The following is a 15,552-nucleotide window of genomic DNA, read 5'->3' as shown; positions in this document are numbered from 1 at the left end:
ATTTTACCTCTTAATATCATATCAACCTTTTCCTTTTTGCTTTCTAAAAAGGTGAATTTCTACCCATTATTACTTCCAAATTTGATGATTAAAAAAAACATAAACAACTTGAGTAAAAATGATGTCTACCACACACACACACCAAAACACACTCAAAACGCACACAGTATTGCATCATTGAATACCATAATAGCTTTATCTGATACGTTCACCAACCCTTGGCACATTTATGAACTCCCTCCGGTCTCCACAATCTCTCCACTCACTCTTTTCACTAAAAAAACTGCCAAAATCTCCATTCCCAACATCTCTCCCTCCCTTTTCTTCTTTTTCATCCAAAGTTTGAACCCTTTTCGCATGCCCTTTTAACACAAAGACAAAAAGTTTTTAAATTTCCCTGTTTTCTCTTTTGGCTTCTTCGATCAGATGAGTATTTTCCTTGAAACACCCGAATCTTCAGGATAGCAGATTGCGGTGGTGGTGGTGGCAGGTGGCAGGTGGGTTGGTTTTGCAGTTAATGTGATAAACATTAATGAGGTGAAAAGGTGCTTGGAAGGGTGATAAAAAGAATTGACTCTTCCTCTCTTTGTTTAGCTGATTTCAGAAATGGGTTTTGCTTTGTTGGGTTCCATTTTGATTCTAACACTTTTCTTGAAGTCAAACCTTGGCCAACAACAAGAACAGTTAATACCCAATACAGATGAGTTCTTCATCTCTAGTTTCTTTGAAAAAATGGGTAGAAATTCTTCATCTTCTCATGTTTTCAATCTATCTTCATCTGTTTGTTCATGGCAGTTTGTGTTTTGTGACGCCAAACAACAAAATGTCATTGGTCTTGTTGCTCCTAATTTGGGACTCACTGGTCCAATTCCCGATAACACCATTGGCAAACTCAAAAACCTTCAAATTCTCGATTTAAACAGTAATCAAATCACTGATTTCTCATCCGATTTTTGGAGTTTGATTTCACTCAAAACGCTCAATCTTTCAAACAACAAATTCTCCGTTAATCTCCCATCTAACATTGACAACTTTGAATCTCTCGAAAAACTTGACCTTTCTTTCAACAATTTCTCCGGGAGTCTCCCTGATTCTTTCGATTCTCTTCCCAGTTTACAAGTTCTTAATCTCAATCGAAATCAGTTCGAATCAATCGTTCCATTAGGGATCATACGTTGCCACTCGTTGATATCTATCGACTTTTCTATGAATAGTTTCCATGGGAGTCTTCCTGATGGTTTTGACACTGCATTTCCGAAGCTCAAAAGCTTGAATCTTGCTGGAAATGGAATCAGAGGAAGGGGTTCGGATTTTTCAAAGATGGTTTCTTTAACTTATTTGAATATTTCCAAGAATCTTTTAACGGGTGCTGTTGTTGAAATCTTTAAAGGGCCATTAGAGGTGGTTGATTTAAGTAGTAATCATTTCGAAGGTCATATTTCTCAGGTAAATTTCAGTTCTTCCTTCGATTGGTCTCGTTTAGTTCATCTTGATTTGTCCGATAACCAGATTAGCGGAATGTTTTTCAGTAATTTAAGTCAAGCTCATAATCTCAAACACCTTAATCTCGCGAAGAACAGATTTTCGAAACAAAGTTTCATCCACATCGATGAACTCCATAATTTAGAGTACCTTAACTTGTCAAAAACCAATTTAATCAATCGAATTGGTGATGGGATTTCGAAGTTGAATCATTTAAAAACGCTCGATCTTTCAAGTAATCATCTTTCTGGTAAACTCCCACTTCTAAGCTTCAAAACCCTGCAAAATCTCGATCTCTCAAACAATAACTTAACGGGAGACATACCGTTATCTCTCTTGCAAAAACTTCCATGGATGGAAAGATTCAACTTCTCTTACAACAACTTAACCCTTTGTGATTCAGAGTTTTCACTCGAAACCCTTCAAACAGCGTTCATCGGGTCATCAAATGGTTGCCCAATCGCTGCAAATCCGACCCTTTTCAGAAGAAAAATCCATAGACATAGAGGACTCAAGCTCGCCTTGGGTTTAGCCATCACTTTAATCTGCTTGCTCGTCGGTTTGCTACTCTGTGCTTTCGGTTGTCGGAAAAAAACGCGAATGTGGGATGTTAAACAAGAATCTTACACCGAAAAATGTGCAATTTCTGGGCCATTTTCATTCAGAACGGATTCAACCACTTGGGTAGCAGATGTAAAGATTGCATCTTTAGTCCCTGTTGTGATCTTCGAGAAACCATTGTTGAATTTTACATTCTCGGATCTTTTATCAGCTACTTCAAATTTCGACAGGGATACCCTTTTGGCCGAAGGGCAATTCGGACCGGTTTATAGAGGGGTTTTGGGAGGTGGGGTTCATGTCGCGATTAAGGTTTTAGTCCATGGTTCCACCATGACTGACCAAGAAGCTGCAACAGAGCTCGAGTATCTCGGACGAATCAAACACCCGAATCTTGTTCCTTTGATGGGATACTGTTTGGCCGGAGAACAACGAATCGCGATTTATGATTACATGGAGAACGGAAACTTGCATAATTTGCTTTACGATCTTCCTCTTGGAGTTCAAGTGACTGAAGATTGGAGTACAGATACATGGGAAGAAACAGAAACCGATGAAAACGGGATCCAAAACGTGGGTTCGGAAGCGCTGTTGATCACATGGCGGTTCCGGCACAAGATCGCCCTAGGCACCGCCCGTGCCTTGGCGTTCCTCCACCACGGATGCTCACCGCCGATTATTCATCGAGACGTGAAAGCGAGTAGTGTGTATCTCGATTATAATCTTGAACCCAGATTATCGGACTTTGGGCTCGCTAAAATCTTCGGCAACGGTGTTTCTGATGAAACCGGTCGTGAGTCTACCGGATACTCGCCGCCGGAGGCCACCGTCAGTCCAAAATCCGATGTGTATGGATTTGGGGTGATTCTTCTTGAGTTAATCACGGGGAAGAAGCCTGTGGGGGATGAATATCCAGATGAAGATAACTTGAAAGCAACAGGATTAGTTGATTGGGTCAGAGGACTTGTGAGGATGAACCATGGTTCGATAGCCATAGATCCCAAGATGCGAGGCGTCGGGGATGAGGGCCAGATGGTGGAGGGGTTAAAGATTGGGTATCTGTGCACGGCGGATGTTCCGGCGAAGCGGCCAAGCATGCAACAAGTTGTTGGACTTCTTAAGGATATTGAACCGAAGTGAAGAAACTTGAAGTTGGTTTTTTGCATGTGGGTTTCATGTTACTTGTTTTGTCGTTAGATGACGAGTTTTAGGCGCCGAAATATGTATTCATGGTTTTTACTTTTTATGAAAGAAATCAACAAAAGCCTAAAGAGAAAATATGGTGTTAACTCGTGGATGTAAAAGTTGTATATCGTAATGAAATGAATGTTCGTTTTTTGTGTCTTTTTTACTTTTCGTTTAAACAAATGATCGTTTTTTGTGAAAATGTCAAAAAAAAAAAAAAAAATACCGGCGAGGATAAACAAGTTTATATTTATATTAAAAGAAATTAATATAAAATTTATAGAGATATTAAAAAAAACGACTACTTTTTTCACCCCGCAAAAAGTGTTGCTAATAAGACACCTTTTAGACACCTCATTGACCATTTTTTAAAAAGTCAACCTATAGTTAACTACTTATAATCATTTTTTTTCAGAAAACAATGTAATTTCAACCAATAAAAATATTTCAAAATTAAATTAGGATGTCTATATGGTAAAATTTGGTGTCTTTTTAGCCAACCTCTTTGCATTTTACAATAATATTTTGCCGGAATAACTCATTTCACATATGAAAAAAGTCAGATCATACCCTTTATGTGGTCTGGTATATGGTACCCACCACACTATGATGTGGCGTTTCATATTATCTGGAAAAAAAATTCTACAAGATGAAGCATTCATTTGCACTCGATTGAGCATCATATGGTGAACTAGGTTAGTTTTATGGTTTTTATTTCCAAGATTTGTAGTTAGATAGTAAGACTGGTGGGTGTGGGCAACATGTTAAGATATGTTATCATACCCAAAATTTGTCAATTCATATGTCATGTCATCTTTAACACTATTTGATTTATGTAGGAAATGGTATGCAAGTGTTATAACATGTTAAGAGATACAAAGAGAATTAGAGAGAGAGAGAGAGTGAGATAATGGCTTCTGATTGGTTGATTCTCACGTTACTTCATATGGCCATGATAACATTTCTTAACATAACATCAAATAACATGAGAAGGAGGTGGTGTTCCGGTGTTATGGCACTGTTATGGGAGCTGCCAAATCAGCATAACGCCTTATGGCGTTGCACATACCGAGTAGACTAAAAGTAATCTCCCTATTGTGAAGAACAATTCTGGAATCCAAAGAACTAATCCATATTAATGTGTTTAATTTGTGCGGATTAAATAGGTCATCTTTAGTTGGGTTGTTGTTGTCTTTTGGGTATTATCTTGTTTAGCAGTGTCTACAACAATTTATAATTAACTTAAAGAACCTAGAAATGCAAATTACATTGTCGAAACATAAACTGTAATTTGAAATCCAAAGAACAGTTCCAAATTTGGTTTCTTTATTACGGTTTGTTTTGTAGTTAAATGTTGTTTTTATATAGGTATTAGTGATTTTGATACAATCAAATATGTGGAATTAGTCCCATACCGGAATCGATAATCAAAACAGGAATTTGTGGCATTACATAATGAAGTATTTTCTGATCATTTTGCATGAATGTTTCTCGTAAAAGTAGGTTACATTCACGAGGATAATAGCTCACCTCCTAAAACTTTCATAATTAATACAACTCATTTTTTGCGAGTTATCAGTTATATCAATCTGTTATAACCACATTTTATTATATAATATTAGATAAATTTTTATTTATAGAGAATGAGCAGTTGTGGAAACAAAAAGAAATCCACATCCACCAAATCCTAAGTCGAACTTAAAGAGGCTAGGGAAGATATTAAAACTTAAAGTGATATCAAATAGAACTCTTGAAGATGAGACTAGGTCAAACCTTGATAAAGTTATTATTTTAGATTAGTCTATTAAACTTTTTATGGAGTAATTTTCTCAACCATATAGTTATTTAAATTGTAGTATTTGTTTTTTACAGTTGGAAACATTCATTATTGTGTCACCTCCATCATTAAAATATGAAGTGGTAGAATTTAAACGAATACGAATAATAAAACCTTTGAGAAGCAACAATGCAAAATGCAACACACAATCCCAAAAGAAAATCAGTGAAAACCATAACCAAATTGCATATGCATAAACTGGGAGACCCAAACACAGAGATCCAATTTTTTTTCCTTAAATGGACATCATCCTTTTATTCATTAAGATTCAGCAACACTCACTCTCACATTTGAACCTCCCTCCACTCCACTAGTCCACTAGAGAATTTAAGAAGACCCACGGGTCAACCCGCCAAACTGATTAAAGCCTTTAAGATGAAGAGTTGGACACGACCCATTCCACCAAAGTTGGGATTGCAAATCCTGTTGCTGCTTTCTTCTTGTCACTCCAAACGGGTCCCGCCATGTCAATATGCAACCATTCTACCTTCTCATCCACAAACTGCAATAATTCACCACAATCTTCATCAATATGTTTCTTTATATACCCCCCACTAATTGTTCTTATATCATGATAATGAGGAGAGGGCATTTATGTCTTTTGCACACAGACGACCCCTGTCCCATCTTTTGGGTGGGGACAAAAGGTTTGACCAATAATCAAATATCTAATATGAAATTACTTGTTCTCTGTGATGAGCAGAAAGGGTAAAAATGTAATTTTGCAATTAACCTTAAATTCTTTGGAGAAAACACAGATACCTGTTTCAAGAAAAGAGCTGCAGTAATAGAACCACCCTGACGACCACCAGTGTTGACCATATCAGCCACCCCAGATTTCATCGACTCCCAGTAACTTTCCTCCATTGGCAACCTCCAAAGCTTTTCTCCGGCGACTTCCGAGGCGGCAACCACCTCCTTTGACAGCTCATCACTCGGTGTGAAAATGCCTGTTTTATCATTTAAGCAAAATGTCAATTGACTATTTTTATATATCCTTTTTTTTATCTTATTAATGTATTTGTGTATACCTGCAATTGAGGGCCCAAGAGCAACCACACAAGCTCCAGTCAAAGTTGCCAAATCAACTATCTGAAGAAATTATGGAATATGCCATGTCACCAATTCTTTAACAACTAAAAAAGCTAAATGCAAGAAACAGCAATGTACTTTTCATTGATTTGTGTATGTTAGCATTCAACTTTCATTTTTTTACTATTACAATATTGTAATTCCACATAATTTTTTTCTTATTAAGGCATTTTCTTTAAAAAAAAATCTACCAAATAATAGCAAAAGTTACCTTGTCTACTCCTTGATTACAAGCATACACCAAAGCATCAGCAAGTGTAAGTCTGCCTTCAGCATCAGTGTTGTTGACCTACATTAACATTAAAGATTCAATAGAATTCTTCAATTATATATACAAGATGGGAATTCAAACTTCATAATTGTATTTACAGAAAATGCCTTCTGAATACACTTCTAATTTGTTATGATTTATCAAATTTTCATGATTTTTTGTAAATCTGTACCTCAATTGTCTTTCCATTTGAGGCTGTCAATATATCTCCAGGCCTCATACCAGTTCCACTTATCATGTTCTCACAAGCTGCTACTATAAAATGAACCTGTAATAGCATAGTTTATAAACAAAAGTCATATATCAAAAGTATAAAAAGGTTTTATTACTTTTTTTACTTAATGGATTCACATTCAGACACTTCATCCAATCCAAAAAAAGAAACAGACTTTGTGTATAAAAAGGAAGAAACTTTTCCCTTATCAGGTAAGTTTTTTATAAAATTTCATTAGAACATATCATTTCACCTCTACACCAAGCGGTTTAATTTGACCAAGGGCTTTTGCAGCACCTAAAACCGCTGCAGAGCCGCCCATATCAAACTTCATCAGCTCAATTGAACAACCAGGTCCTGTCTTGATGTTGTAGCCACCACTGGAAACAGAAAAAACAACAAAAAATGTCACATTTGAAAGAAAATATGAAATATACATTCTCTAACTAATAACAAATTTGAAAACAAAATAAGAGAATATCATTATCACCTGTCAAAAGTCAACCCCTTTCCTACTAAAGCAAGCTTGGTTTTAATCGAACCACTTGGAGGTTTATAACATAAATGGATAAACTTTGGAGGATTTGTAGAAGCAGCAGCCACACCAAGATATGAACCCATTTTCAATTCTTTGCATTGTTCTGTATCCAATATTTTTGCTGTAATTACATCACTGTATGCTGCAGCAATCTTTTCAGCTTCTTCCGCTAATACCCCTGAAACATAAACATAAACATGTAACAAATGGGACCAAAAAGGGTAAAAAGTTAGCAAAAAAAAGGATGACTAACCAGGAGTGAGGACATTAGCAGGGGCATTTACAAGCTCTTTTCCCAAAATTACCCCTGAGCAAATTTCTTGTGTGTACTTAAGTTTCTTTTCTAGCTCGGGTCCAGATCCAAGGCCAAAAAGGTCAACAGAGTTAAGAGTGGATTTCTTTGACTCGGATTTGAATCTGTTATCTTCATAAGTACCCAATAATGTGCCTATCATAAACCAAAGAAAATAACTCAACATTTAGTAATCCTATTCCATGTATTAATTATCTAAAAAAATTCAAGGTGCAACCTACCTAATAAAAGATAAGAAAAAATAAAAACTTGCCTTTTGCTATTGCTGAAGCAGTAGCAAGCTTTGATTCAGTAGTTAACCCTTCTGAAGAAGCAAGAGCAATGGCAACACTTTTTGCTTGAGAAGACTTTGCAACTGATGCAACAGACTCACCAAGACTACGATAAGATGGGCCTGTAGGACCCTTTCCAAGCCCAATTAAGCTGACCCGTTTGGATCCAAGACCCGCAAATCTAATAACAGTTGATTGTCCAGCTTTTCCTGTGAAATCTTCCTCACTAGATACTTCTGACAATAATCCACTCAATTGGGAATCTAACTTGTTTAAAATCGGGTTTTGGAATTTTGAGTTTTGGTCTTTTGCCATGTCTTTTTCTGTGACACCCACTGCGAGTATATCTCCTTTCCATTCTATCAAATTGGTCTCTTTAGCAGCAAAAGAAATCTTGCATGTTTCAAAAAGAAAGAAGAACGATTTAGAATGGGGTCTTGTTGCATTTATCATTTGTTACAAGTTCTTGAAATGCTAATAGAAAGATCTTTAGATTCATTTGGGTACAAACATGTTTTGGGTCTTAGAATGGAGCAATAAATATGGGTAAGTTGTATAGATATGTTTTCAGTGCAATTAGAAAAAGATAAAGAGAGAATCGGGGTTTGCATCATTTGCTTCATGAATCATATACTATGTGGATCTATATTGATAAAAACAATCTATTTTGATTACTTTATCTTTTAACTTCAAACTTGAATAAGAGCTACTTGTGTTTAGAAAAATTGGTAACCTTTTGGAGATCAAAAGCTTGACAAAAATCATACCCTTCTTGAATTGGAAGACTTTTTAAATCTTTCAATTAATAGTTGACTTTTTATTATAATAGCACCATTTACTTCTTTAGTACAGTTCAAGTATCCGATTATATGTATGAATTAACGTCATACCTACGTCCTAGATTACACATAAACTAATGGATATAACAATTTTAGCACAGATCAAATGATTTCACAGCTAGTTTAGCGGGTACGATGAACGATTATAAAAAAAATAGTAATAACAGAACATGAATCAAGAAAAATGATCGAAATTATGATAAAAATAAACCTTGGGATGGTCGATTTGGGCAGGATGAGTGAGGCCAAGAGTGGCCTTAGCGACAACGTGAGCCATACGTTTGCTTCTTGGAGAAGAAAACAACAAGGGGTTTGCAGAAAATGAAATGATACCCAGATGGGATATGGATCTAAAGTTTTTGATAATGGAGAAAGATGAAGATGGGGATGACGCGAGAAGAGTGAGAGAAGAATGTGCTGCAACTCTAATGGCGGTTGCTGCTGCCATTTGTAGCGGATGGTGCCTTTATATAGGGGGTAGAAATTGGGTGAGATGAAAAAGGGGGAGTCGTGGTATTTGGATGAGTAGCATGTGATTATAAAATTTATTAAAATAATATTTGAAGTAGCTAGCACAAAACCTTACTATATCTTCTATTTTTTTTTTAGCAATGGACACTATAAAATCCACTATAACACGACTTTTTTTTTGGCCTTTCTATGGGAGTATACGAGTATGTTATCAATCACCTGGTCCCATACTTGAGGTAGTCAGCCTCAAGTACATGTGAGATATGTTTAGCACACACTATTTGTTTTGGTTTTCTATGGACTTTAGAGGGACACATAAGTCTTTTTTCAATTTTACATAAATGCATATATGTTCATGTTAAAACTCTTTTAAATCATTTTAACTCTTTACCATAAGTCTTTTCCACTCTTACATAAGTAAAACTCTTTTAAATCATTTCAACTCTTTACACTTTACCACGACCAATCAATAATAACATAATTAAAAAACTACAATTTCTTCTTTAATTCCATAAAATATGTATACATGCTTAAAATTACAAATTATTCTTTATTATTGACACGATATATAGATATACTATTACATAAGTAATTATTAATACCGCAAATAAATGTGTTGTTTTCTTATAGATTCTTTTTGTTTTCAAAATGATGTGTTTATATATATATATATATATATATATATATATATATATATATATATATATATATATATATATATATATATATATATATATATATATATATATATATATATATATATATTGTGATAATCATGCCTTTTTTTGAGCATAATAGATAATTGTTTGAAAATTAACAAATATAGTTGCCTAGTTGGTCAACTCTCAAATTGGGTTAATGTTTCACCAAATGATATTCTTTTATTCAGTTTTGGAATAATATGATTTAATAATGATAAAGAAAATATTTGATGCCGATCAACTTCTGCCATGTCTTTTAGTTGTTAAAACCAAACCAAACGAAACGAAACGAAACGAAGTCAAACTCAATATTGCAATCATAAAACTAATATTGCATGATAAAGTAGCAGGAGCACTCCCAAGAAGCACACGAAGCATAATAATACTTGAGAATGAAGATACAAATTATCATAAACAAGAACGAAAAGATGCCTTAATAATCCCCTCAAATCTCTACATACAAATTATCCAAAAAAAAAATTCATCAAATACCAAATCCAATTACCCAAAAACAATTCGTATAACTAAACATATCAATAAAGCACCCCTAATCTCCCTATAAATCATCAAGAAAACTACATAATCAATCAATCAATCTTGACCGAAGAGTAAATCAGCCTGGTGAACCAGAAACACGCATAGAACCCAATCGTCCCGGTCAACACGAAGAACGCATACGAAGCAATCAGCATATACCCAAAGTACAAAATCCCCGAAACGCCCTTGGTGATATTAAGCTTTGTGAAGAAATAGAAAACCGAATACAAAAACAGATATAAAGCCGATGAACCCGATGTCAAATACGCCCTCCACCACCAAAGATAATCCTCACTACAAAGCTGGAAGTAGCACAAAACAATCGTGATCTCCGCACACGTCACAATCAAGATCAAAAACACAATAAAAAGAAACCCGAAAATATAATAAAACTGCTGCAACCAGATGGATGTTAGGATAAAAAACAACTCGATAAAAACCGCACCAAATGGCAAAATCCCACCGATTAAAATCGAGAAAATCGAGCTCATGTACCAAGCTTGTTCCGGGATTTGCCTCGGGATTTTATTCGTTTTCACCGGATCTTCAATTCCGGGCTTCTTGAATCCAATGTAACTCCCAACGAAAACCAACGGAACCGAGATTCCGAACCATAAAAACACCAACGCAAACATCGTCCCGAACGGAACCGCTCCGGATGACTTTTCCCCCCATATCAAACCATTAAGCACAAAGAAGACGGAAAACGCGATTCCGGGGAACATAAACGCGGTCTTGAGGGTAATCGCTTTCCATTCCGTTCCTTTGAAAGTTTTGTAAAGACGCGCCGACGCGTACCCGCCGAAGATACCCATGAGGACCCAGAGGAGGAGAAGGGCGGTCATGAGACCACCGCGGTTCGATGGGGAAAGGAATCCAAGGACGGCGAAGATCATGGCAATTAGTATCATTCCCAGGAATTGGACTCCGGTTCCGACGTAGACACAGAGGAGGTCGGAATTGGATGGCGGGCGGAATACGTCACCGTGTACGAGTTTCCATCCGGTTTCTTCTTGCGCTTCTTCTTGTGTTTCCAATTGGTTGTATTTTGAGATATCGCGGTAAAGTGTTCTTAACATGATCATGGCTACCATCCCGGAAAGGAATAGAACAATCATGAGGGAATTCACGATTGAAAACCAGTGGACTTGATCGTCTGCCATTAGAAGATACGTGTCCCATCTTGATGCCCATTTGATATCGCTTTCCTGTTTTTAAAAAAAAATGTTAATTGATTTGATAAAAAGAAAACCATGGTGGGACCCACAACTTAACTTACTTGGAAATCAATGTCGTAAGTGAAAATGATTTCTTTTTTGTCTTCGACTTCTTGTGGAGGATCGGAGCTTGTGACCATGCGTTTTGCGTGAGCATCACATGTTGATAGGCGGGTGGTTTTTGCATTGAATTCACCATCATATTGATGCTTAACACTGTACACAATCAATGGAAACAAGACTTAATTCAGAAAGAACGACTTAATTCAGAAAGTCAGGGAAATGAATTTGAGGGTTTTTTCTATTAAGTGATTAAGTCATAATAAAAAGCTTTGATTGTGTTGTTACCTGAATGCGTTAACTTCAAATCCTACAATTCTTGCAGAATCAGTTTGCACATCCTTGTGAAACTTCACAGTGAATGTCAAATGGTTGTTGATAAAATACTTTTCTTCTTTTGTCTGCAGGTAATTACAAGTTAGAAAAAATATAATAAGTGTCTGTTTCTTTTTGAATTAATAAGCTCAATCGGTTAAGAACTTAATCTGGACAGCTATAGATGAATGTTGTTAAAAGTTGTGAATATTGTGAAATTTGTTTTTTGGAATGTAAGGGTAAAATGGGCATTTAGTCTCATTCAGACACTTTTTCCACACAGGACTTGCTATATACAAGTGTTACTTTTTTACTTAATGCAAAAAGAGCGGCTTAAGATCCCCATTACATCCAAACTTTTTACAAAATTTCACTCTTTTTTTTTCTTTTCCTTCCAATTCCCCAAGCATGCTATATACAACACTTGATAAATAAATAAATAATAAATAATAATAATAATAAAAAAAGGGTCTTACTCCTGCATACTGTACTTTGCGTCCCACAAAATATCCATGCTGATATATAACAGGTGAATCCTTTTCCAGCCTTGTCATGGGAACAACCAAAGGTAGATTGTCCAATATCCTGTCAACAAAAGCTTGCAAATCAATAACAACACAAGGGTATTCATGTCTTTTGCACCAACAAGAGATCAAGATGATGATGAAAAGGGTATTCGTGTCTTTTGCACAGACAAAAGATCAAAAGCAAGTCCTTGTCCCACTTTTTTTGGGTGGGACAAAAGTTTCATTCTTTGTCCCATTAACATCAGTCTCAATCCAATTCCAATGCACACTAAACACAATACAACCTATCCTGTCATGTCATGTCAGGTCCTGTCTTTTCATGTCTCATCCTTGTCTAGGCCTACATAATAGTGAAATTCAAAAGTTTTGATGTCAAGTGTCTTACATGTTAACTCTATACTCATCATCAATCTTTTCCTTAAATTCTTTGGCAGTTTTCTCATTTAATACTCTTCGGCATACAACATTGCACATTTGTGGCACTCGCATTTGAAACTGCAACCAAATTTTCATTAGAAACCTATAGAACATAGTGTAAAAAGAACATAATTGATCCAAAAACTGTAGTTTTATACCTCATAAGGAGAATTTTCTATACGATCACCACGAAGAACTTCCCCAAGATTTTCAGCACTGTCAACTATTTTATTTGGGCGACAATAAGGGACAGAGTAGTAAGAATATGGAAGTTGAGTCTTTGTAGAAGCCAATTTGTTCACTTTTACCCTCAAAACATCTCCCTATAATCACAAAATGAAAATATTTATACACGTTACTAAATGGGTGGATGTTTCTTTTCGACTTAATGCAGAATGAACGACTTAATACAAAAAGTCAAGAAAGAAGACTTTCATGATATTATAAACAAAGAAGCCCATTGTCTTTATTTTAATTTTATAATAATAGTATAATACAGTTGTTGTATGTGTGCATACATTATACATATACACATAGACACTAGTAGTATTTGAGGTATCCTTAATAGCTTGATAGCTTGTAAGAGATTTTCCACACAACAGGAAGGCCCCATTTGGTGGATACAATACAAGGGCTTGTATGTGGGAAGATCCACTCCTTAAGCACTATTACCAGTGTGTAGGGCCCAAAAGCTAATAATCTCAATTTATTAATTTTCAAATCAGATCATTTTCATGGACACAAGTTGAGTTCTAGGGGACCTATAGTCATCATAACATACACAACTCATAGTTAGATTGTTGACAGCTACGTAATAAAAAGACTAAACCATTAGATTAGAGTGTAAGGATATGATAATGATTAGAAGCTGAGATCTCAGAAGACAATGATCCAAATGAAGCAAGATCGACAACAGGAACCAATGCCCTGTCATCTAAGTCTAAGATCACTACACCGAGTAAACAAATTGGGGAAAAAGTTCCTGATTTTTATGATTAATCAAGAAACAGAAGCTAATACATACGAACATGGAAGCTAACAATGGATCTTGGAAAAGAACATGCCGGCATACTAGATTCTTCCGAAATCAATGAAAACACAAGGTAACTGTAACGATCTATTTAAATCATATTTGATGAGCAATAACAATAACCCTAACTAGCAATATCATCAAACATTGAAACACCAGAACCACATTGAGGTAAATCGGAATTTCTTGCCTTATAGAAATCCTGGGGTGCGACACCAGGGAGGTAGAAGGAGTATCCATGGATGGATAAAAGAAGAAGAACGCAGATCCATACGTGAAACCCTAGATGCGATCGATTAGCCATATGATCGGAAAGGAGAAATGAAAGATTTTGAGATCTGGGTTTTCAGATCCGTAGCCGAATCTCTCAAATTCTCTTCTAACAGTGTGTAATGTGAGAGTTTGGTTTTAATGGCAAAAACCTGCACCCAATTGGGGATCAAGAAGATGAGTAGAGAGTGGAGATGATCAAACGCATTTCAGCCGTTTGATCATTTTACCTTAAATGGATATCATCCACCGTCTCTTCTAGTCTATACTCAAATGTTATTTAAAAACAAATTTTAGACGTATAAAAAAAGTTAAGAGAATACATACATATATGAATTGCAATTTCTATTTATACAAAAAAAAAAAAAAAAAAAAAAGTATCTTTTAATGTCAAATTTATCGAAAAGCACCTAAACGTATTCTATATATCAAAGATTTAAATAACGTTAGGTGTGATTTAATGACAATATCAAACCACAAACTTTTACGAATTACGAGTTGTGGCGAATCATGTCGTTTGTAAGACGTGACTTAAGTCAATAATTTTGTATATAATTAATAGCTATATATATATATATATATATATATATATATATATATATATAATATCGTTCATTTATATATACATATATGATTTAAGACAACATTTTATTAAAGTGTGACAGTAATACAAGTCATGGAACCATGACGAGCTTTTTATAATCTTGTCATATATTAACTATTTATAAAATTTAGTAATTAGCCAAATAAATGTTAAAATGACAATCTAAGAAAGTTGGTAACCAACTTGTTTTGCAGGAAGTGTCATACCAATTAATTAAACTTGGTACAGTAATTGTGCAAAAGTTTAAATACTAGAATACTATTGTACCAACCAAGTTATATATATATATATATATATATACATACATATATATATATATATATATATATATATATATATATATATATGAAGAGAGAGACAGCGCTAGGTTCAAATATTCTAACTAATTATTGTGTGGATGTATGGATCAATGTGAGTCAATCATTTCAAAACCTAAATCAGGTAAATTTTTAATGTTATCTATTAATTAATTTTAGTAATTAAATAAATATTTAATTAATCCTTTTAATTTGGGCAAGATAGTTTAAGAATTAATTAAATAAGGCAAATTTTTAATGTTATCTATTAAATAATTTTAGTAATCAAATCTATTTGTTCAAAAATTATATATTTAAGGATGTTATTTGGACTATTATTTTGTAAAAATGTGTATGAATATATGTTTGCATTATAATGTTTGAATATATAATGATCATGTTATATTTCAACTGAAGGTTCAAGAATGTTGTTTTTCCACAAGAAGTTACTTCAATCAAAATATGTACTATATCAAAATATATTTTTGCATTTTTATAGAATATCG

The 15,552-nt window shown here is 34.8% G+C and overlaps 2 protein-coding genes and 1 pseudogene across 2 annotated transcripts; 1 reads left to right on the top strand and 2 right to left on the bottom strand.

Annotated features, from left to right (window-relative positions):
* Nucleotides 1-218: 218 nt before the first annotated feature.
* Nucleotides 219-3,384, top strand: LOC145053587 (putative LRR receptor-like serine/threonine-protein kinase At2g24230 pseudogene; annotated as a pseudogene).
* Nucleotides 3,385-5,228: 1,844 nt separating this feature from the next.
* On the bottom strand, nt 5,229-9,131 carry LOC145053586 (leucine aminopeptidase 1-like). Its single transcript, XM_079001652.1, has 10 exons — nt 8,813-9,131; nt 7,744-8,155; nt 7,431-7,625; nt 7,130-7,355; nt 6,893-7,019; nt 6,598-6,693; nt 6,366-6,443; nt 6,094-6,154; nt 5,825-6,012; nt 5,229-5,564 (listed from the first exon to the last, which is right to left on the bottom strand). The coding sequence occupies exons 1-10, from the start codon at nt 9,047-9,049 to the stop codon at nt 5,433-5,435; spliced, it is 1,752 nt and encodes a 583-aa protein (XP_078857778.1). The 5' UTR covers nt 9,050-9,131; the 3' UTR covers nt 5,229-5,432.
* A 1,053-nt stretch (nt 9,132-10,184) lies between these two features.
* On the bottom strand, nt 10,185-14,309 carry LOC145053585 (transmembrane 9 superfamily member 8-like). The gene is made up of 7 exons (XM_079001651.1): nt 14,067-14,309; nt 13,005-13,169; nt 12,815-12,924; nt 12,379-12,487; nt 11,876-11,988; nt 11,590-11,743; nt 10,185-11,518 (listed from the first exon to the last, which is right to left on the bottom strand). Exons 1-7 carry the CDS (start codon nt 14,178-14,180, stop codon nt 10,361-10,363), a joined length of 1,923 nt encoding a protein of 640 aa, XP_078857777.1. The 5' UTR covers nt 14,181-14,309; the 3' UTR covers nt 10,185-10,360.
* Nucleotides 14,310-15,552: the final 1,243 nt, after the last annotated feature.

Source organism: Lactuca serriola, chromosome 5 (assembly GCF_051521515.1).
Source record: "Lactuca serriola cultivar US96UC23 chromosome 5, Lser_US96UC23_V15, whole genome shotgun sequence".
Lineage (NCBI taxonomy): Eukaryota > Viridiplantae > Streptophyta > Magnoliopsida > Asterales > Asteraceae > Lactuca > Lactuca serriola.
Note: the sequence above shows the minus strand (reverse complement) of the source record. Positions and strands in the feature narration are given on the sequence as shown.

Coding starts and splice junctions, on each gene's coding strand:
- LOC145053585 (XM_079001651.1), bottom strand. CDS start 14,180: ATGGCTAATCGATCGCATCTAGGGTTTCACGTATGGATCTGCGTTCTT. Junction 12,925..13,004: donor TAGAAAATTCTCCTTATGAG/GTATAAAACTAC, acceptor ATTTGGTTGCAG/TTTCAAATGCGAGTGCCACA. Junction 11,519..11,589: donor CTTACGACATTGATTTCCAA/GTAAGTTAAGTT, acceptor TTTTAAAAACAG/GAAAGCGATATCAAATGGGC.
- LOC145053586 (XM_079001652.1), bottom strand. CDS start 9,049: ATGGCAGCAGCAACCGCCATTAGAGTTGCAGCACATTCTTCTCTCACT. Junction 6,155..6,365: donor GTAATCAAGGAGTAGACAAG/GTAACTTTTGCT, acceptor TAATTTCTTCAG/ATAGTTGATTTGGCAACTTT. Junction 5,565..5,824: donor CAGCTCTTTTCTTGAAACAG/GTATCTGTGTTT, acceptor GAATTATTGCAG/TTTGTGGATGAGAAGGTAGA.